The sequence below is a fragment of the Scomber japonicus genome, chromosome 7 (genome assembly GCF_027409825.1).
Source record: "Scomber japonicus isolate fScoJap1 chromosome 7, fScoJap1.pri, whole genome shotgun sequence".
NCBI lineage: Eukaryota > Metazoa > Chordata > Actinopteri > Scombriformes > Scombridae > Scomber > Scomber japonicus.
Genome location: NC_070584.1, coordinates 27035627 through 27059549, shown reverse-complemented (window position 1 = coordinate 27059549; position 23923 = coordinate 27035627). Strand labels below are relative to the sequence as shown.

The window sequence follows — 23923 nt, the reverse complement described above, 5'->3', positions numbered from 1 at the left end:
TTAAAAAAATAAACTGACTGCAACCACTGTAACAAACCTGCAAAGTCATTAAAGTAATTAAAAAAAGGGATGACAAGGTGTCCTGATATGAGTATTGTTTTTGTAGTTAGCTGCCATTTACTATAAAATATGTCTTCACTTCACCTAATTGTGTTTGAGATATCTTAAAGTATAATCCAGCACATCTAGGGAAATAAATATACACCTTTAACTGACATATGGCTGTGTCAGTTGAAAGTAGTTTTACTGACACAAGAAGAAAGAATGTATTTGCTGTGGCCATATTGTTTTAAAAACACATACACTGATAAATAATCTGCGTCATTTTCCTCAAATTTTTTCTTGAAGGTTGTGAACCATCATGCTTTATGTCACTGCATGCTCTTCACTTAATTATCACTTAGATTAGAGATTTTTGAGTAAATTATAATATGGTGCACAGATTATAGATGCATTTACTCTGAGATGATAAAGTTCTCGTGTCACTGCCTCCAGCAGGATGTTGAACCTGTTACTACAGATGATTCTTTGAAATGAATTACTGTGATATTTTAATTTGACTATAATTTTACAAACCCTGATTTTAAAGTAAAAGTCTAAAACAGAGGTTTTCAAAGTGAGAGACATGCCTCTCAAAAGTGTTTCCAGTGTGACTCAGTGAATAGAAATTAAAAAAATTGTGAATCAAAGGACGTCAGTCCTGAGCAGCAGCATGATAGATCCACCCATGGAGTCCAGACACTGGTGGTGGTGGCTGATGATATCGATCAATCAATCTCAGGCCAAATCACATCAAAAGTCATCTTGAGGCACCTTTGGCATGGAGCAGGACTAGACTGTATTCATTGATTAATTGTCTAATTTAGACCCAAAATTCCCACATGAGCAAGCACTTGGCGACAGTGACACAGAAAAACTCCCCTTTTCAGGGAAGAAACCTCAGGCAGAAGCGGGCTCTAGGTGGGCGGCCATCTGCCTTGACCGGTTGGGGTTGAGGGAAGAGAGGAAGGGAAAGGGAGAAAGGGATGGAGGAGACAGAGAGTGCAGGGGCAAACGATATCAATTGGACTCTGCTGAGACTCATTGGACTGATGAGGTTGAAGTGTTGCATTGAGGAATCTGAAGATTGGATGATGATTGGGGGGGGGGGGGGGTCTTCGTGCAAAACAGCATCAAGAAATCACTTGAGCAGAGAAGGAGAACATTTAAAAAGACAGCTGCAATATGACAATGAGTTATTGGTTACTTGACCAGGTGATGTGAACAGCTGACGTGTCAATTGATGCCCTGGAATTGACAGCAAGGAAATTATGAGCTTTGACAGAGATCAGTATTAGCTGTGAGAAGGATCAGAATGACTAAAGAATGAGAAATAAAACGATAATGGGATCATACAAAGATGGTCTTCCTGTCTGAACTTTTACTAAGTTTCATTTACAGTTTGAGTTCTTGATCTGATTTGTCTATGCAGATAGTTTGTTCTGCTGTGAGCATGTTTTTACCTGAAGTCCTTGTCGCTGGAAGTCATTTTCTCCCACAGATCGGATATAGGTGCTTCCCAGTACTGTTAGCCTCCTGTTAGCCTCCTGCTAACAGACTGGAGTGCACATACTAATGATCTCTCTGTAAAGGCAGATCATGGAGACATTTTAATCATTCATGATCTCATAGCATCATACCCCTGCACAGTAGACCTAATCAAAGTTGAATGGGACTTTAATTTAAAAAGGTCTGATTCAGCTGATCACACCTAATGTAAGATCAATGCTTATCAGGCCAATTTACTGTGATTGACAACAGCCCAGTTGAGCCCAGCTACAGCAGATCTAGTTCAGCTAATAACTTTAATCGCATTCTTTCTCACAGTGGAAAATTATGTTGTTAACAAATTAAATTCTAGTAATTGATCAGCTTGTCATGTCATGCAGAGAAAAACAACCAAAAATCTTCCTGTGAACATTAAAAACACATTTAAAGTTTTGCATCAGATCGGGACAGACGCTTTGGTGCAACTGAATTCACGTCAGCTGTGTCTGCATCTCCACACTTCCTGTCACTCACCATCATTCAGCTCTCTGCTGCTTGGCTGGATGGCTTCCTGTCAGACTGCAGCACAGTGCAAGATACTTGTTCACCTGCTTGGCACACATGCTGATGTTGGCTCACTTGTCAAGACGGGCTCAGGTATGCCGAGGCTGCGACAAGGAATGTAGGGAAAAAACGTACAGACATAGAGAGAGGGCGTGACAAGTGAGAAGAAAGTCAGAGCCAGATGCTTTTGATGGGAAAAGGAAATGAATAGCTAAGCAGTGTTGTCTTGATTTGGCCTCCATGGCTACCACTGTAAGCTGTTATACATCTGTAGGAAAAACTAAAAACTACTTTCTAATTAAATGGATTCTCTAATGATTAAGTGTAAAATAGCCTGCAGCAGAACAAGGTTGTTATAATCCAGCAAGTATAGCTACAGGAGGGTTGTGGGGAAACTGTGATCACTTCTTGGCTTAATATCCACCATTAAATTAATTTATCCCCATAAATATTACATCAGCTGTTTCTACATAATCAATACTAAAGGATTTATATGATCAGTATTCATGCCAGTCTAATGAGATGAATAACCTATATTCCTCAAATAATAAGCACTTCATAATAAACCACTACATTTTTACCTTAAAGGTTACAGAAACCCAGTTGAGCCCATTAGATCAGGGGTTCATAAAAGTGGGAGACTCATGGCCAAAAATAAAGGACTGTGATTGAACTAAAGGAGAGCACTTAGGGTTGATTGTGATGACGACAATGATGATGATATTAATGGGAAGCAAGATTTTCTGGGTAGGAGCAAGCATGCTCGAGTGTCCTTTCCTGGATAGATACAGTGCTTGTTTAAAAATCAGACGGAGCAATGATTAGACATGTTTGCTCATTTATCTTGCCTTTCTTGTTTTTCTTCCGCACATTATTATTGACTCAACAGCACCAAGCAATACTCAACTTTATGCCAGTCAGAGGTGACACACTCACTCTAAAACCTCATCATTGCTTACAGCACTTGCAGGAACTCATTTTTTGCTGACCAAGCAAAGTTTTACTGCCGATAAATGCCAGTAAAAATCTCCACATCTTAGCGGCAGATGTTTAGCACAACCAAACACATTTTCATGAAGATATTCCATATAGTCAATGCTTCACTTCTCATGCCAACAATTTCGGATAATGTGTACAAGCACGAAACAGGAAGCTCCGCTGAACTGTCCATCACTATTACTAGGTGATTAATCATCTTAGACGTACACAAACAAGAGTTCAGTCAGAGGTTGATCTGAACACAAACACACAGAAACACTCCAGCAGACACAGTTGGCAGATACAATTGGCATTTTGGTAGTTTAAGGCAACAGACACAAATCGTCCAGTTGACAAATAAATGTGAATGAGGTGAGGTGAAATGCTTTCTGTCTGAACATACCATCACCAGGAACAGTAAAGAGGCATGAAAGGTCCTGATGGCTCAGCAGGTGTTTTCACAGGGTTGTACATTTTAATTCAACTGTCAAACTGTCTCCTGTACTTTTTCCATGTCTTCTTGATGATTTGCCACGTGACACTGTAGGAATAAAGGTCTTATTGAAGAAAAATCAGACCCAGGAGGAGTTAAACTAATTACTGTTAGGCTGAAATGAATACCCTGCATAGCTGTGTGTGTGAGTCTTAGTTTCTTAAAGAGCTGTTTGAGGGATAAGACCTTTAGGGTTTAAATTATAATTACGTTTAGGGTTAGGTTAGGTCATGTTTTCTCTCTGACTACATAAAGGGAATAAAAGGCAAGACATAAGCCAGTGTACTGTATATCAATAAAGGCCCTCCCCTTCATGTAGGACCTGATGGAAAAGAGCAACAAGGGCAGTCCTCATAAGGTAACACTACACAATGGGATGAGTTCAGATTAGGTGGTTGAGCTAAAGACAAAGCATCAGTCAGAGGGATAAGAGCCAAACATGCCTCGCAAAGATGGTTTGGGCTCGGCGTCCAAGAGCAAATCTCATGTCAAGAGATCAACAGAAGCTTTGTTTTCTCAGGTCAGGTTTAGTCAGACCTGTGAAGGTTTAGACGTCCGTATACTATAAACTAAGTGCTTTTGAAAATGTCAAAGAGCATCTAAAGCCCCTCCCCCATTACTTGTCCAGCCCTGGAAGTGCGGAGGCTGTGTCTGGCATTTTATGTCACTTTCCACTACTGACGAGCAAGCCCAGTTAGCGCAGTAATAGGCCAGTTTTTGACAGGATTTTAACTTCCATTAGAATTATAGTTTTTTTCTCACCCCACTTTATCTTTGAGTGTGATTGTTCAGAATAGCTATAAAGATGTGGTCAGATATTGTAGTTTGTTTCAAGTATAACTCTGCCTTTAGGGTTAGGGTTAGCAGCAGTATTTCGAAGGGTCACATGAATAGAAAGTAACTGAAAGTGCTGTCTCTCTCCTTCTATTGCGATGCTCTGAGCATCTTGTTTTTCTCATCTGAACAGAGCCTTAGGCCCTAGGGAATGAATTATGTCAATGAAGGTCCTCACAAGTGTAGTATAACTGTGTGCGTGTGTGCCCCCAGGTTATAGATTTAACTAAATATATGCTGAAGCTTGAGGGCAAAAACAATTTGAGTGCCCGCATCACATAAAAAAAACATTTTATTTGACCCAGATATCACATCTAATATCTCCTCTCCTCTCCTCTCCTCTCCTCTTCTCTCCTCTCCTCTCCTCTCCTCTCCTCTCCTCTCCTCTCCTCTCCTCTCCTCTCCTCTCCTCTCCTCTCCAGCACTTACGACCTGTGTTTTGCTTGGAGGCTTTTGCTTAAAAGGGCTAAACTTTTTTCCCCCATTTTAATAATCTCACTCTGTCACTATATGCACTTAAGACCTGTGTTTTGCTTGGAGGCTTTTGCTTAAAAGGGGTAAAGTTTTTTTCCCCATTTTAATAATCTTACTCTGTCACTATATGCAGATGTAATTTTCTCCATTTTCCTTCAGAGTCCCCTTGAGCAAGGCACTTGATCTCAAATTTCCTGAGAAAACCTTTAACATGTTGAACCTTCTGGTCTTTTCAAACTACTAGAAAGCAAATTTTGCATGTATTAGCACGTTCGCCAGTTTTCCTTTTGCACGTGTGTGTGTGCACGCGTGTGTGTGTGTGTGTGTGTGTGTGTATGTGTGTGTGTGTCGCCACTGTGCTTAGTTCTGTCTTTCCAAGTAAATTAAGGTTTTATAGCAGGATGCCAGCAGCTTCCATTACCCAGCAACCCAGGAATGCAGTAAAGCATATGTGTCTGTGGTAAACGCCTTATGTCATCTGGGTTGGTAAGCAAACCAACAACTAAATGTTAACATTAGCTGCAGCACATGAGCACCCATGGATGCTGTCTGCAGTCTCTGAACCACGTATAACGCTGATGGTTTGAGTTTTAAAGCAGCTGCGACCTCTACTCTACTCTACTCTAATCTACTCTACTCTACTCTACTCTACTCTACTACTTGTCTTCTCTTCTCTCCTCCAATCCTACCAGGTGTTACCAGCTTTGACTCTGAACCTGCCCAGTTGTCATAAAAGTAGCCCAGCTTTTTTTTTCATGTGTTTTTTTTAGTACAAAATATGTAAGAGTAATTTCTTTAGTCTGAAGTGGAATATGATATTAATGTAATGTACCTACACAACACACCTATTACTAATGACCCTTATTGGATTGATCCTGTGGTAATAAGAAGGACATTTGTCCACTCAAAACATCACTGATATGTTCTGCAACTGCAAAAACACAGTGTTAAGAAGACACCCTTCATATCTTCTGTTCTATTTTATCAACGCAGTGTTAAATTAAAATAGTTAAAAGGAAAAAAAAAGTTCTACAACTAACATTACATTTTGTTTTGTCAGTCATCATTCCTCTGTCACTGTATATCGAACATAAATCTCCCTGCCCTGTTGATCCCTTCTTTTTCCTCTTCTTCTCTAAAAAAGGAGAAAAGTATAGACTGGGAATGTATTCTATAACCTTTCATTGTGGGAAACTGCTCAAATGGTGGAGACAAAACCATTTTACCCAATCCAATTAAACATATCAACTATTTTAATTAACTTGACTGAACCTTGGGTGGGGATATGACATTATACTAAATGCAGAACCTTTCTGATTGCACACGATCATAGGTACTGCTTCAGTTTTCAATAGTTCATATTTCAATAGTCTATAATATTATAATGGCATGAATTTAAAACATAAAAGGTTTTCTTCAAATGTTGACAGACAGCAGCCGCAGACAAACAAAAAGAGGTGATTCCGTAGTTTTTCACTGAAAACCCAGATTATCAGGATTGTGGTACAGCTAAAGTGTGAATGTGCTGTTACAATTTTAAATCAGACTCACAGCTCAGTACAAAGCAGGTGTGTTTAACAGAAATGGATTTTTATTTGATGGTGTTTGTGTCTCATCTGAGACAGACTGACCTGCACTTGACACTTGAGGCCTTGTGAAAAAATTGGAATATTAAATGAGCATCCTTGTTGCTCTGTGGAACGAGGGTCTGAGAGTTAAACTCAAGCTTAAAAAAACTTGAAACTCTTTTTCTATGTGTAATAAAGCAGTAAAAGGCTTAAAATATCCCAAATAAAATGATGTGAAAAAGGAAGTAAGTTAGTGTTATTTGGGTACTATGCTATGGCTGCCGGTCTCTCTTTCTCTCACACACACACACACACATACAACTCACTCACACCAGCCAGTGCCAATGAAAGATTCATGGAGCGGTGATGATGAAGGCGTCTCCTCTTCTGCTCCACTTACCATGGTGGACAAATTCTGCCCCACAACCCACACACATACACCCACCCACCCACGCACACACACACACACACACACACACACACACACACACACACACACACACCAACCAAGGACCTGTTAAGAAGGAAGAGAGCAGTGATGCACACAGCTGTGGGGTACTTACTCCCCCTTAACCTTCCCAGATGTGGGCATGCACACACACATACGAACACACACACACACACACATACATGAACACACAGACACAAACCAATCCTGAGGCATTCAGTCTGCCAAGAGACTGATGCTGCAGACTGCTTTCTAGGCTGTCTGGCATATGTGGTGTGTGTGTGTGTGTGTTCATGTATGTATATATGTATGTGTGTGTGTGAACAAGATCTTTCTACCCTCCCTCATGAGCTTGAGTATCCCCTCAAGTATAGAAAATTTTTTGAAGGCGAGCAATTTTCTACGCTTTTCTCTATATTTTAATGTTTTATGGTAAAGGTCAGAGTAACATTGTTTCAAGATTATAGGGCTCAGGTTTAGGTTGGATGGGTTATGGATCATGCAGGGTTTAGTTAGTGATTAAAGTAGATAAATGAAGCTTGTTAAAAAAACACTGTTATATCCACATTTATCATTACTTTCTGTGTTTAGGCCAATCAAACAGTATTTTCTGTGAGATGTCACAAAATCAAGCATGTCAAGGTTATGACAGTGTTTTGTCATGTATTTATGCCTTTTTGCAGATGTTGTAAAGCACGTTTTATACACTGAGGTGGATTCAAGGTGCCGTACGGAGAAGTTAAAGCAACACAACCAGCATGAAGCAAAATAATCAATATAGAGATAGAAATAATTTTGAAAAAGTATAGTTCAAGTTAAAAATACAATAATAAGACATTGAGGGTTTTTCAAAAACATTTTATTATAAGTGCTTCAGGATAATAAGGTTTTCAGTCCGGATTTAAAAGCTATGGATGGTCCTGAGACAACCAAGCAGTTGGTTCCAGCGCTGTGCTGCATAATGACTAAAAGCCGCTTCTCCTCGTTTAGATTTTGCCCTGGGCATCACAAGCAGTCCACTCCCAAGTGATATAACAAGTCTCACAGGGTTAGATTGCTCAAGCATATCAGTCATATATTTAGGGCCCACTCCATGTAGAAATGTATGAATAATTAATAAGACTTTAAAATCAGTTCTATGGATTACTGGCAACGAGTGTAGAGATTTAAATACTGTGCTGTCTTTTTGGTTTTAGTCCAGAACTCTTACAGCTGATTTTTGAATAAGTTGCTCGTGCCTGATGGTCTTATTAGGAAGTCCTGTCAGAAGTGTAGTGCAGTAATCAGTTTTTCTAGATATAAAAAAAGAATCATTTTTCTCCGATTTATTTAATGTGATAAAATATTTTGTTATTATTAAAACTTGGAGTCAATGAAAACAGCAAAGTTCAAACCAAAATCAGTGTAAAACTTAAATGCTACTATTAAAAGGAAACTGGGTTTACAAAGGCATAGACTAAGTATCATACTATAGCACTTTGCATTTCACTGTGAATGAAAAGTTCTGTACAAATTATATGCATAAATAATTACATGCATTAAAAAGTCAGTTAGCAAAGTTGTAACTGCCAATACAGCTGTTGTTTTGTGTTGTTAGTTCATAAACATGTAAAATGATTTTATTACGAGGTCAAAAATCAAGTGTATGAATGAATGAACTCATTATAGAAAAAATAACATGAACACACCACAACACATCAAACACACAGCTACAGAAAATATAAAGCAACTAGGTACGGAAAAGAGGATGAAAGCCAAAAAAACAATGATTATACTGTACATGCTCTAAAAGGAATTCAAGAGTGAAATAAATGATTTATAAAGTGGGTAGAGGCACTCAAATACTTTACTTACAGTGGGCAAAAACAGCAGTGCCACATCAGAAAAACCCTCTAGGGTTACAATTCAAGCAAAAATAAACAGGTCAAAGGAATACAATGTACTACTATCATAAGTAATGAAGAATGAGTTATATCAAAGTTTTAAACTATTTATGAGTTAATACAGTATTTAAGCAGTATGTCGTCTGACTTTATGTGTCATACTATTATTGTCATGTGACAATTTCATATGGCCAATTTTGGGGATATTCATGCTTTCATATAAGTTAAAGAATTGCATGGTCCATAAGACTAGGGCTGAAACTAACAATTATTTTTTCGACTGATGAATCGAAAATAGAGAAAAATAGCCTTTATAATTTACCAAAGTCCAAGATTATACCTTCAAATGTCTTATGTTTTCTGACCAACAGTCCAAAACCCAACAATATTTGCATTACTATCCTATATGACAAACAAGCAACAACTCCTCGAATTTATGGAGCTGAAACCAAAGAGTGTTTGGCTTATTTGCTTAAAAAGGGACTGAAACAATTAATGAATTATTAAAATAGTATTTGTTTTCTCATGATCTTTTTATTGTTGCAGCTTTAGTTGAGTCTGTCTAAAAGGATTTCCTTAACTGTATTGTCAAATCCTTGGTGGTGAGATTAGTTTGGTTTAGTGGACGTCCAGTAGTCAATTAATGTAAAATATTTAAATGAAATACAATTATATTAATTAATGACTCTGTGTTTTCCCCACTGCACCAGGTGAACATCTGAGGATGTGTCCCCAGGGCCCGACCTGTTGTACCAGCACCATGGAGGAGAACCTTGCTGGTCTGAGCACACGGGAGACTGAGGGACTGATCAGAGAGGCTGGCAGGTCGCTACAGGCTGTCTTCAACGGTCTCCACAGGAGCTTTGACAGTAAGTAGGGTGTGTTTCTGTGTGTGTTTGCAGGATGAATACTCATTACTGGGCAAGCTGAAGTATCAGCAGTGAGCACAGGGGAGTGTGACATTTGTATGTTGTGTATTTTTTACGTCTGTGTTCGCTACAAGCTCTGGCTGTGCTCAGCAGTCAATACTGCAGCTTCAGTAGTAACAGTGTGTGTGTGTGTGTGTGTGTGTGTGCGTGTGTGTGTGTGCGTGTGTGTGTGTGTGCACGTGCACGCAAAGGGGAACGTGTATGTGTCCTGTGCGTCAAGAGGACCCCTGACTGGGTGTTATAATGAGAGCAGAGTCAGCCAGACACAATGAAACGTGATAAGCCGATCGCCTGATCTTGAAGAAGCACACACACACGCACGCACGTGCACACACACACACACACACACACACATGCACGCACACACAAACAGAGGGGTGTCCCCCGGGGCCGTGGCTGGTTCGGCTAATGAGCAGTTGACCCACTGAGGAGCCGAGTCTGCAGATCACTGCACATCAGAAAAAAGGAGAGATGGAGGGAGGGAGAAAGAGAAAAAAAAACTGATAAAATGCCATGGCCAACAATAGGGAGAGACAAATGCAGCAAGTGAGAAATGTGTCATTAGTACTGAATAGAAAAAGTGAGTCACAACAAAAACAAAACTGAAGAAAGAGAAACAGAGAGCAGGAGGAGGACTAGTCGGAGGAGGACAGTATTATTAGTCTGAAGGCAGCAGGCCACCTCAGTAGCAGTAATGTGGCTGTCCATCTGGTTGTGGTTAGAGCAGGCTGGCACTGGTCCACAGCCTTTGAAGCATGAGGGAAAAGCCCAGACCAATATACTGCAGAGACAGCTCACTGACTCTCTTATTCTCTCTGTTTGACCTCTCTATCGCTTTGTATCCATCTGGCTGCAGAGAACATTTCAAAGAAGCCTTTAAAAAATGTGAAATGAATAAATATGAATTAGAAGTGATTATCAGATCAGTAGAAAAGAGAGTAAATCAGCTTAATGACTAAAAAATATACTGTGCATGAATAAGAAAAGAATCTTTCAAGAATAAATTAAGGGTTAGTTGGATCCATTGGACATGAACTTTCTGTCTGAGAAGTCTGAGAAGCAATTTAATTCCTTATTAAATTTTCATTAGCAGTATTTCAATATCGTTGCTTATTGGATCATTTTTCTACAAAATGAAATTACACATAAAGGGGAACTGCACCAATTTTACATATCAAAGTCTGTTTACAGGTCTGGGGGAGTACAACTTCATACGTGAAAGCCTCATGTAGCTCCAGATGGAGCTGCATGATGTCTGATAAATTGCCTCCAGTGATGTCACTTGAGTCCGCTGGAAACTAGAAGGTTGAAAATGAAAAATAATTCTAAGGGTATAGAGTAAAAGAAAGAAAGATGAGAGGTTACCAGACCTCCGTAGCCTGCTCTTCATCTCTGCTTGAGACTACATTACCCGCTACTAATACGTCACACCCAAATCTCTGACTGAACTGTCGGAGGTCATGATGCATTGTGGGTAATGTATGCACATAGTTTGACAAGGAAAAAGAAAGCATAGTATAAAAAAGTATTATACAGTAGAAGTGCAATGTTATATTGTTGCAGGGATACTAAACAAATATTTGTATGATTCATAGTGTCAAATCCACAGAGAATTTCCGCCCAATCATGTGGTTCCCCTTAGCTTTACAGAGTGTTTTAGTGTCTTTCAGCTCATTGTTCTGGTTTTACAACCCTCAACTTTTGGGTCACTCTTACAGCTCACATCAGTGTTGTTTCCAGTAGAAAAAGGTCTAATTAATCCACTGAGCCTACCTTCCCGACAACATGCGTAAGACAAGCAAAGTTAGCGACTAGCTGGTGCACATAGTGGAGCACAGAGCTGCTAAAGACCCGGTTAAATTAGGGAAAAAGTCAGTGAGATTCAAAACAAAATTAAAGGGTTAATATTGGACTTACATTAGTCATGCTGCCAAAAACTTGACTCCAAATAAATGTTATTCAAGAGTCTTCTCTGTGTGTGATAAAGCAGCTGTTTGCTAAGATGACAAGGCCATGACATATCAAACATGTACGTAATGGTCAAGCTGTTGTAACAAATATTTCAGATTCAGATTTTCTATTTCAGATCATCATAACTTGCCAAAACAAATCTCCTGTTCTTTTCTTCCCTCTCCTTCTTTTCCTGTGCTTATTAACTCTGCTCCCTCTCATCTCTCCTATGTCTCTCTTTCCTCTCTCCTCCTCCAGCCTATTTCACTGAACTGCACAGACGTTCTGAGCGCTCCCTGCAGGAGGCGCTGTCTCCCCTCGGCCCCCTGTACTCACAGAACACCCGTCTCTATGGAGATCTTTATACAGACCTGCGACAGTACTACAGGGGCTCCGCTCTCAACTTGGACGAGACCCTGTCAGAATTCTGGTCCCGTCTCCTGGAACGCACCTTTAAAAGCTCCACCCCAACAGATGTGAGTTCAACTTCAGATCTGTCACACATTGAATGAGAGACGGGCAAAATACAGGGAACAAAAGAGCAAACCCATTAATGGCAAAAGTGTGATAGTAAGGCAGAAAGCAGAGCACTGATTGGACAGCTGAGATAGGGGAAGAGGTCAGGCTAGGTCACAATATGGCGGTCTCAGTCTTATTTTTGATGTTTGAACTTCCACCTTAATAATAGTCAAATTACACTCTATGTTATACACAATTGAAGGATTTGCAAACTATTCACCTCACCCTTTCAGCTCCGAGCTCAACTGCTTCTTCTCAAACATTGCTTCTGTTCTAGCATGTAAAAACGTGATAAAATATTTGCACAACGTGAGAAGCTGATAAAATTTCCATTTTTAGATGCATCACTTACACTTGTTTTTTCATCTATTATCACACTTACATATTTACAATTCTCCTGTTAGGTAGGAGAGGTATTTTTAATAGTCTTTTAAACTCCTGTCACCATTCTACTTTATCATGTCTGCTGTCCACTGTAACCTCTGTCTGACAGGTCAACATTTCAGAAGACTATCTTGAATGTGTTGCTAAGCAACAAGAGACGCTGCGACCATTTGGAGACGTCCCAAGGGACATGAAGATGAAGGTGATCCGGGCTTTTGTCACAGCTAGGTCATTTATCCAGGGCCTAGTAGTCAGCGGAGATGTGGTCAGGAAGGTCTCCCAGGTGAGTGTGTATGTGTGTGTGCATGTCACAGTAGAAGGGATGCAGTGAAACACACAGAGAGACATGATGAGTTGGTGTGAGAGAAGCTGAGACTGAGAGTTAAAGATTTGTTGTTTGTGTCAAAGTGAGCGAGAATATTTCTTTCTGTGTTTGTGTGTGTGTGTGTTTTCGTATGTGTGTGTGGGCTGGTGTGTTTGTGACTAAGGCCTGCTGGGCTGAGTCCCAGGAAAGCAACTATGATGGATAGTTGTCACACCCTAACTGCCAGAGAAAATGTCTCCACCCTAAAACTGGAAAACACAAAGATCATCAAAAATTAAGTGTCAGACTCTGCCATCAGAACAAAGCTCTCATTTGGAGCCATGACAATGCTGTTGTCAAATTATGGGTGTGATGGTGTTTTTGCAGCTCTTGATGCAATTTTTTTTTCTCCCAAATACTGATGTGAATCTTGTGTTTGTGTTATTATGCATGTAGTGAAGACTTGAACTAGCTCATATCAGCACAACAAGGCATTTTAACATCCTTCTTTATTTGTTCATGCCACTATAAATATACATGTCAGGTTTACCATATAATCCTTGTCCCAGTTTGGCAATTTAATGAACCATGCCCCGTAATTTTGCATAATTTGATCTGTTTTCAACAGGTCTGATATTTATATCACAGCTATTTTCAACATCAAGTCTGCATTCATTTTGGTTAAGACACTATCATAGTGAACTGAGGCTTTTTAAATCAGCCAGCACTTGAAATGATGAAATAACACTGACACAAATGAATACAGACTTGGCGTTGATACACAAAAATCTCACGAGTCCGCTGGCTGATTTTGACACTGCACAGAAATGAATGTGAGAATCGTGGAGGGAAAATGTATCCATAAAGCTAAATCTGAATCACATAGATTAGAAAACAAAGTTATAGTGTAATCCAAAACTTACACACACACGCTGGTGGAGTCCGTTAATTCACGCCTGTAGTACCACCTGTACTGGTAAAATAACTCCACTATGGAACTGGACTCCTTTCATGACTTACGTAGATACTCAGAAGCTGACAGCATAAGAGACACATGACAAGCAAGGCTGTCATTTCCTCCTTCTTCAGGCTGTCTTGTATAATGTTACCATACCGCCCCCTGCTGCTCATCCTTTTCCTTGGGTTATTTGTACTCTAAAATATAATGAGGAAAGTGTCACCACGTGTCAAAAGTGAGGGGGGAACTGTCATAACGCACAATTCATCAAAGGCGACTCTGGATGTGAATGTCCTTCTTTCATTATCCATCATGAGGTAATGCAAATTGTCCTGTCGACCCTTTTCAGGTTTCTCTGAGTCCAGATTGTGGAAAGGCCCTGATGAAGCTGGTTTACTGTCCTCACTGTCGCGGCATGGCCTCCGTCCAACCCTGCTCCAGCTACTGCTCCAACGTCATGAAGGGTTGCCTTGCCAACCAAGCTGACCTCGACACCGAGTGGCAGAATCTTATAAGTGAGATTCAGATAGTACAAGAACTCCTCGGAGGGTACAGCCAGAGGTAGTCCAGATGTTCTTAAAAGCAAATACAAACATCTTCTCTCCTCTCCTCTCCCCTCTTCAGACACCATGATCCAGGTGGCATCTAGTTTCAGTACGGAGCCCAGTCTGGATGTGGTTCTCTCCTCCATCCCCGTTCGAATCTTTGACGCTGTGCACTACCTTCAGGAAAACATGGACACATTCACAGCAAAAGTAAGACATTTCAGTTTGGCTCATCGCTTGAATAGACATACACATACAAAACATGTTTCTTCTAGGAGCTTTTTATTTTTTTCATGTAGTAAGGCAGCATTAAAACAATAAGACAATTCAAGACATTAAAATTACTGGTACTCACATGAAGGAAACACTCACATGAAGGAAAAATGCAAAAAAAAAAAAAAAGGTGCTAAAGAGTGTTTACTGCACTTGGTATAAGTGAAAATTGGAACCTGTTACACCTACCTTTTGGAAACCTGTATGTAATTCCTTAAGGAGAGGATGGCCTGGATATGCTATGATGGATCTAGCTTCCGGTGTGATTTGTCTGCTATAAATGTTTGACAGAAAAGACTACGGCTCACCAATGATTTTATGAGCTGCCTTGACAGTGTTTCCCAGTCCATTCCTGTTTCTGACATTTAAAGTCCCATACCAGTGAATCAATAACCTGGAAAAAAACACCATCTGTCAACATTAAAAACCATTTAACCACCACACAAACTACAGCCATTGTTGTCACTTAATGCAGTGTTCCCATCAAGGCTCAATCCTTTATCACTGTAAGCAGCAACGTACCTGTGGCTCTGTACAATTTATACTTCCTGTCCTTTATCAGCAGTCAAGCAGGGTGAAAGTGATGTTTTATGGAAGTCAATCTTTTGTCAAATATGTGTGATTCCCTGCTCATTCGGCAATATCATACAGAGGCAATATTATTATCTTCAAGGAACAATTGCACTTGAAATAAAGCACAAGAATGTTCTTCAAAGGTAATAGACTCAGTCTTTCAGCACTAACTTTTATTGGTTGTCTAAATATGTCTTTCAAATGAGGGTTAATAGCATTAGTGTGCTGCTATGCGCTCATAATGTTCTGTCACATAACAGATGTGATAAATATTGACGCCCATTTATTCGACAGGCGGCAAGAACAGCAAAAAGAAATAAAGTCTTGGCCTTGTTTTCAAAGCAAAGCAGATTTGTTCCTACAACTTTTAAAGTGTGGTTTATTTTCAATCTCTGCCACTCACTGTTTCCATAAACTTTTACATGTTGAGTTTGGTGTAATGTATTCATCAGATGGAACATTTTGTCTCACTGTTGAGACAAAATGAGACAGAATGTCCAGTCCAATCAGAATGTCATAACATTAATGGCTGAAAATATTAGATGTGGGATTTAAAAACTCAATGAATCTGCCTTTTAAATTACAGTACAAGGACGCAACTGCAAGTCAAACAGCTTTAAAGTTTTAAACATGTATCTATGGTGACATCTAGTGGATGTACAGTAGCACAAATGTTGTAATACAATATGTCCTAGAGCTGTATTTGAGAATGTTAGGCAATTTGAGTTTTTTTTAGAAACTATGTCTCCAGCTCCTAGTACATGCATGTTGAAAAGTGTTTGTATATCTGTGTGTTTCTGTATGTTTAGGTGTACCAGACATGTGGAACTCCAGGTGAACCAGGCACAGGAAGCCCCTCGCTACACGAGCAAAGGAAGAAGAGTGGCTCGCTGACTGCCTCGGAGTACAAACCCTCCCCCACTGCTGGACTCAGACTGGAGATGCAGGTGTGTATGTATAGAAGATAAAGAGACTAAAATGAAACGTGTGTCTGTGATAATTTGTATATTTATACTGTAAGTAAATATGTTCTGATGTGGTTTTGAAAGAATGACTGAAGAGGTGGATTTCCTTTATGTTTTTGAGAAATTACTTTTATTTAATGGAAACATCCAATTTAGTTAGTTGTCATGTTATCTGTCATACACATACAAGTCCCTAGCCCACATGGACTTATATGACACAAAAACATATATAGAAATGTATGTGCCTTTGTCGAGGGCTATCCATATATCACAATAGAGATAGACTGCATTCACTTACAGGTATAATGGTGCTGTTTTCTGGAAAAACACTTTAACTTAATAAGGATTCTCAATGGATGTGATTTGGGGCTTGTCCTTCAACACTTGAGACATGTGACTCCTTACCCACACAAAGACTCTGGGTATCTCTGTTCTCAGGTGTCAGATCTCTCCAGCAAGCTGAGGGAAATGCGCCAGTACTGGCTCCAGCTCCCTGTCGAACTTTGCAGAAAATTGGCAGATGGAAGTGATAAGGATAAATGCTGGAATGGCATTACCAAAGCCAGGTGAGGAAGAACCGCGGTCTAGAAAAATGGTTGAGCAGCAGTAATCTTCCTTACATGTCATGTTACTGTCTCACTGCCATTTAGATATTTAATATATGAATGTTTCATGGTTAGCCTATAAGTTTTTTTTCCTTTTAAGTATGCCTTTTAATTTCAGGTTACATGCCTGTCCACTTCAGTTGTTGTGAGAATTGATTGTCAATCCATCATCAATGCACTCATTCTTTGATTTAATACATTTCTGATATCAATCTTTGTACCCATATTGATGTTGATGTTCCTGAAACCAAGCCTTAAAACTCCAAACCACACTTCCATCTAAATACCATGTAGAGTGTTAAATAAAACAGTTTCAAGGTCTGAAATCTCTTCATCACAAGTTTAATTCATGCAATGCACACACAAGGTGCATTACAAGAAGAAAGTGCATGTTCTGTAATAATAACTGAGGCCTTTGAAGAGAAGCAAGGGAGACTACTAGCCTCTTATAAAGATACTATAACAGCCCAGCTCTTTCTTTGGTCAAGGACAACAAACTATTTCTTCTCAGCTCAACTGAAAGCAGTGTATGGAAGTCCTTTCTAAGGCAGGATTTCTTCCATATGCAAAGATTTGAAACCTTTTAAAATTCACACCATGCAATATGCATTCGTAGCCACACACACACACACACACACCCCCCTGCACTTTTTTCGCCTCCCTTAATCCTTGTGTAAATGGATTATAAAACAATTTGATGCCATGTTGATATGTATACATGTTATCTTGCCCCCCGCACATCTCATATCCTTTTAAGTGGTTGGCTTATCGCCAACTGATTAGATTTTTTCATGAGCAGAACCCTCAGAAATATATGACAGTGAATTTCAAAAGGCATGAATTATAGATATGTGTGTGTGCGAGAGAGAGGAAGAGAGAGAGAGAGTTCAAGTCAAGCCTCAAATCTTGAAATTGACTCTTTCGTGTCTTCTTATAATGAAGACAGTGAATAATGTGAGAAAAAAGCCATGAAATATAGATGAATCCCTGACTGTGTGTGACACATTAAAGAAATATAAATCGTGTGTGCACAGGTGTGGCAGAGAGTGAATTATAAAGATCAATTGATACTTCCCTTGGCTGCAGGGCTCCATTGGTCAGTGATGTAAATGTTGTCATCTGCCCTGCGCAAAATTTGAGACCATGCAGACTACACTCATAGGCAAGGCAAGCTTTATTTATATAGCTAATTTCATACCCAGGGGCAACTCAATGTGCTTTATATAGAACAAACATTTAACAGTAAGAATTGAAAAAAAACATAAAAAATTCATAAACTCAATAATAGTAAAAGCATGGAAAAATTAAAACCTACAATTAAAAATAGCAAGTGTGGCTGTCTTGTCTACTTTGTGTGTGTGTGTAAGGATGGGGGTGTTATACTGTGTATGTTGTTATGATGGATAAGAGTAGACATAAGCGCAAGGGGACAGTGATGAACAAATAATTTGGAAGGAACAACTCCTTTTACTGACTCTGGAGTTACAAGTCCTCCTTACCACTAACTCAATGACTGACTGGCTCTTCTCATCTGCTTGCTAGCTAGTGCAAACAAGATGAGACAACATGTCACTAGTATGCAACTTTTTAAGTGTATTTGTGGAGATGTATCAAGTACTGTATTAAACTAGCCCTGTCAAAAAAGCAGCCCCTTTGGTGCTTGTTCAATTTAGCACGCTATATCCCATTGGCTCAACCTCCATCAATCCATCCAACATGCCAGTAGCTTGCCTGCTTCCTGGGTTCATTGGGTTAGCCAGCTTAAATTAATTTCTGAACAAGAACACTAAAGTATCAAATCAGTTTATTAATTCATATTTAACCATTGAAAACCTCTATTCAAATCACCAACATTCTCCAAGAAACATTTCATGGGATTTATTTATTTGTTCTAGTCTGGGCCCAAGTTGTAGACTCAGTGTTCATTTACTGGTTTACCAGTCTCCGACTGACTGACTTGGTGACTTGACTCTAAAACCTGATCTTCTTTAGTGAGTGACTTATAAAATCTCAAGTAGTAAAACAGGTCAAACCTAATATCTTTATAAAGGGATGTAGTTTGTCAATGAGGGTCCTCACAAGTACGGAAGTACAAGCATGTATGTGTGCATGTGTGGGCTGTAATACAGTTTGTTGGTCTATCTGCTGACCAGGCACTGTCAGCAAAATGCCACACTTAATTTAGAAAATTGAGCACAGCTGTGCAGACTTACTGAGTGTGCATGCATGTGCTTTTAAGTAAATAAATTCAAATAGAGCCTTGCTTAAAAAAAAGAACCCTCTCATTAACCAGATCCTTTCCCCTACACCCAGTTTTTTGTGTGTTTTCTTTTTAACAAAAATGCCCTAATGATGTTACCACAATCCCCTCCCTGTCTTTTCATCTCATCCAATCAGGTACCTTCCAGAGGTGATGGGTGACGGCTTGGCCAATCAGATCAACAACCCAGAGGTGGAGCTTGACATCACCAAGCCAGACATGACCATCCGGCAACAGATCATGCAACTCAAAATTATGAGCAATAGGCTGAAAAATGCACTGGATGGCAATGACGTGGATTTCCAGGATGCAAGTGGGTTTCCTTCTAATGTTTGTAAAAATACTTTCCAGTGTTAATATTTTATATATGAAACGTCTGGTGCATTCTGTTATGTGTGTTCCTTTCAAAAACTCAACAGTCTCACATGTGCAGATACATAAACCACTGCATGACAACTAATGACTTAAATTAAAAAACACTGATTACATTCATGAAGGTGAGATGGACCCCACATACTGAATAATATTTAAAAACATTTTCTTTTTTTTTATGACTCACCATTTGTATTTTTAAATATAACATCAGTACTGCACATCAGAGAACAGATTTATTTTTAAACAGAAAAAATAGGTCAATCAAAATACAGTGTCTCAATAAAGCAAAAAAGACCCATCCTGACAGGAAATACACGTATAACACGTAAGCAAGTAAATGAATATCATTAATGCATTTATAAAAGAGATTACATGCCCAATTTGAGGAAGGAATATTTTTCTACCCTGTCACACATTCCACAATATTCTTTCAAATGCACCAACTTTTCCTAACTCAGTCATCCAGTCCTTATAAAGAGGCTTATTCCAATTACAGAGAATAATTTGCTATCCAGTCATTATTTCCATCTGGGTCCAATCCTTCAGTGATTACAGAAAAGCAGATAACACCCACAGTTTCCTAAAATATAAACTAGATGGCATTCATCATGGTAAAAAAGAAAAAGAAAATTAATCTCCTACTCATTTGATCTTTAAAATTAATCAGCAGTTACTTCCCTTGTCTGCCAACCTCCTAGGTGATGATATCAGCGGCTCAGGAAGCGGTATGTGCGTAGGTGGTCAGTGTCCTCGGAGCAGACCGGGATTGTACCCGCCAGACAACAACAGAGTCAGAGGTGCAGCCACATCTCAAACCTGCCTCCATAGCCTCCTCTTCCTGCTCCCATTGGCCATCCTGCTGCTTCAGCGATGATGGACCGCCGCTGCCTCTAATCAGACTCTGATGTCTAAAGTAGGGCTCAACCACGGGACAGACAAACGGGGTTTGGTGGGGGGGAAGATTGGATTGTAACTTTGCCAAAAAATGAAAAAGACATTTGGGGAATGAATGGACACCATTTTCTTTTAACAAGAGGAGCAAAAGTTGACAGTGACAATGTTCTTTGTTTTGTTTTGCTCAGTTTTAATGTGTCATAGTTTGGGTGTGATTCAGTTTGTTGAGCTGGTTTCAATGGATTTAAATGATGATGGTAATGGTGAGAGAGGAAGAAGGAGACAAGGAAGACGAAGAAGACAAAAAGAATGATGGCCTTTGAGGATGAAGATAATGATGGGAATGATAATAATGATTTATTAACTTCTTATCAGGTCCATTCAGCTCCTGTGTCCAGTCAGCAGATGGCTGAGCTCAGTGAAAAAGTGGCTTTTTTAATTTAATTAAATTTTGTAACTGGAGTCAAGGATGTCTGCATTAACAAACATTGTGTAAGCTGTAAATGTTTGTGTACATTATCTAAAAGACTGGCATCATATTGAGCCATGGATGTACAGTGTAACACTATATTGGCAATGAATCCCCCATAATCTGTGATGTATGTCGTCCAGATGTTTTGGTGTGTGTTGGAATAACAGATGCATTCAGTAAGGTTTGTTTGAAATACTGCGGATAAATTATCACACTCCTGAAATGTACGAGATGTTGTGATTGCAAGATTTAGCCTCACTTTTACTGTTGACTCAAGCGTTTCAAAAGCAGAAGGAAATGACCACTTTTTTTTAACAACTCATCACCTTTGTAAAGAAAGAAGCAGCCTCATCAAAGCACTTACAAACAAGAACGGGCTAGCAGTTAAATCCTATAATTTTGTCTTGAAGGCAGAAAACTGCACGTTACTCTGACACGTCTGGATACAGTAAACACAAAATACTCCACAGAGAACTTATGGCACAGTAATGCTGAAGAGGACTCCAACTGACTGACTGATACTAAGTCCTGGAAGAAATACATCAGGTGTAGCAGCTATAGTAATATACAGTAGGCCATACCAAAGCACTTCTTACACTATACATTTGTGTCCTTAAAAAGATTTTCTTTACACCTTGACAGCAGACATTAATCACAAATATGTGCAATATCTGTGACAACCCTGAGATCAAGCCAGGTTTTTTGTAACTGCATAATGTTTTTGTTTCTTTTCTTTCTTTTAAATGCATCACAAAGTAGGAGTGCTGTGACCCAAATCCATGCTACACACTAATTCTAGGTATGTTTTGAGTAATTGGTGTCTTCACCCTGGAAAAGCGAGAAATGTAACTATAAAAATATGCAGCATTTGTGTAAAATGATTCATTGTACAAAGAAAATAGATGAGCTGAGGAAATTTGGATGGTGATGAAACAGCTTCAGGAACAGAACAGAAAATTAAATCAAAACATAACTGAAATCTTTATTTAAAAGTAAGTTTAATTTGCAGTGAAGTTCAAAAGTCTGATATACATGCATTGGCTCACATTGTATAATTTCCTGTTAATATAAAAGTATGTTGATTATTTTTGTATACTAACTGCAAAAAGATAATCATACAAAGACAATTAGTATGTTGTGTGGAATTGGGACACACTGAAGGTTGAAAGTTGATACTTTTGTAGATAAGATTTTTCTGCAGAACACTGACTTCTTGTATAGCTACTGTGTTTGCCTTGTAATATGTAATTTACTCGGCATGCCTTTGTTTCAGTCTACACTTCTGCTGAGACGTACAGTACAGGACTCCTGATTCACACAAATGGCAAATCTCTTGCTCACAAACACACATTTACACACACACACTGGGGTTGTGTATTGAGCTGATTTTTATTCATCCGTGTATTTAATCACACATTTCATTCATTAAACTCTGTTTGATTGTAGCAGTGGATTTTGCCATGGACAGTTTGATTTGATTATTAACGTCTATTAAAGGAATGGATTAACATTTTAGGGAATGTGCTTATTTGCTTTCTTGCCAAGATTTTAATGAGAATATCAATTTTCATTGTCATCTGCTAAATATGGCACTACAGCCAACAGCCAATTAACTTAGCTTAGAATAAAATATTGGAAACAGCTAGCTTGGCTTTTTAAAAGTAAGGAAATCATCCTGCCAGGCTTAAATTATTATTATCAAATTATAAATATTTATATTTTTAAGAATTTCAGATTTTTATCTAGACGTAACTATGACTGGGAAGCTCCAATTTTGTGAATGCTTCACAATGTAAGATTCGTCACTTAGTAATACAATGTCTGTGCCTCAAAGCCAAGCAAACTTAGATTACTAAATTCTACCAAATCTCATGCATGTATTGTAATTTTGTCAATGCACAATACTTTATACCCTCACATGACCAAGGTATCGTTCTAACGTTTCTAACTATTCATCATAAAACGGTCCATCAAAATGTTAAACTTTGTAAATCTAATTCATAATCAAGTTAAGCACAAAATAGAAGTGCAATGGCAGTAAAATTAAATAAAAAAATAGTGATAAAAAATACAGTAATAAATGAATACATTTAAAAGAAAAATTGGCAACTTGAATTCCGTGTTTCCAAAAGTTGAGTTTAAAGAGTTCAAAAACAATATGTTAAATCATGAAGAAAATAATTGATAATATAGGTACACATCCCATTAACAAACACCAAACATCACATTAATAGTAAAATAAATATTTTAGGGCGTTTTATGGTATTCAAAATATTTTATAACATCTTTAACAGAGCCAAGTCACTTATCATACAACCTTCTTTTGTTGTGATGTGAATGTGAATTAACAGGGTCGTCTTTCCCATCCATACGACATGCTGTTAACTCAGCTTCATATTTATCCTACATGAACTGTATTTGTATTGATTTTCTCATCTAACTCTCAGCAAGAAAGTGAATAATATGAAGTCATCTGGCATTCATGAACCGCGTGTGCCGGATGCTCTATGACCACGCAATTCAGTCAGACCAACTCTTACCCCACTCCAAATGAGAACATCAAACCTAAGACTGTCTTGCTCTTTTTCTAGTAAAAGACTTGCCAGCTGTACTGCAGTTATAAATAAACACCAGCTCTTTGTAACAGGCGCTGACAAGCCTCATCTGGCCCTGCTGCGGGAGAATGGGACCACTTGTTGTTTGTGTGTGTGGAGACAACAATACTGCATTAGTCAGAGAGTTTGGACTTAATGAATGATGATGTTTGAAATCTAATGCAACAGAATGAAACTGAACTGGAGGCACACACACACAAAGAGTTCACTACAGCCTTCTATATCTAAATGATCGAAAAGTCTTTAATGTTTCAGTCTACACAGCTCATGTTTCAATTTGTTACAATGTGACCCCTTAAAAAAATGCCATGTGTCTTGTAATATAATAGTAGTAGTTCTTATTACTGGTTAATTATGTAAAAGTAGAGGAAGAATTTGAGCAGGATTTTATTGAGATGTACAGCAGTCCCCAGTCCACCACTGTTGTGTCTAGACATAAAGAAGACTTATCGATACTCAACCCTGTGCCTGAGCTGTCTGTCCACGATCCAAGCTCACTTACACTTTTGAGTCCTTTAGGTGTGAACTAAAGG

At 38.8% G+C, this 23923-nt stretch overlaps 1 protein-coding gene across 1 annotated transcript in view; it reads left to right on the top strand.

The window, feature by feature from the left end:
* LOC128361704 (glypican-1-like) overlaps positions 1 to 20283 on the top strand; it is a 43844-nt gene extending 23561 nt beyond the window's left edge. Inside the window, exons 2-10 of the mRNA XM_053322250.1 lie at positions 9480 to 9638; positions 11907 to 12124; positions 12661 to 12834; positions 14163 to 14328; positions 14438 to 14568; positions 16014 to 16151; positions 16608 to 16735; positions 19172 to 19347; positions 20108 to 20283. Coding sequence (XP_053178225.1) covers positions 9480 to 9638; positions 11907 to 12124; positions 12661 to 12834; positions 14163 to 14328; positions 14438 to 14568; positions 16014 to 16151; positions 16608 to 16735; positions 19172 to 19347; positions 20108 to 20283 — 1466 coding nt within the window. The remainder of the gene's footprint in view (positions 1 to 9479; positions 9639 to 11906; positions 12125 to 12660; positions 12835 to 14162; positions 14329 to 14437; positions 14569 to 16013; positions 16152 to 16607; positions 16736 to 19171; positions 19348 to 20107) is intronic.
* Positions 20284 to 23923: the final 3640 nt, after the last annotated feature.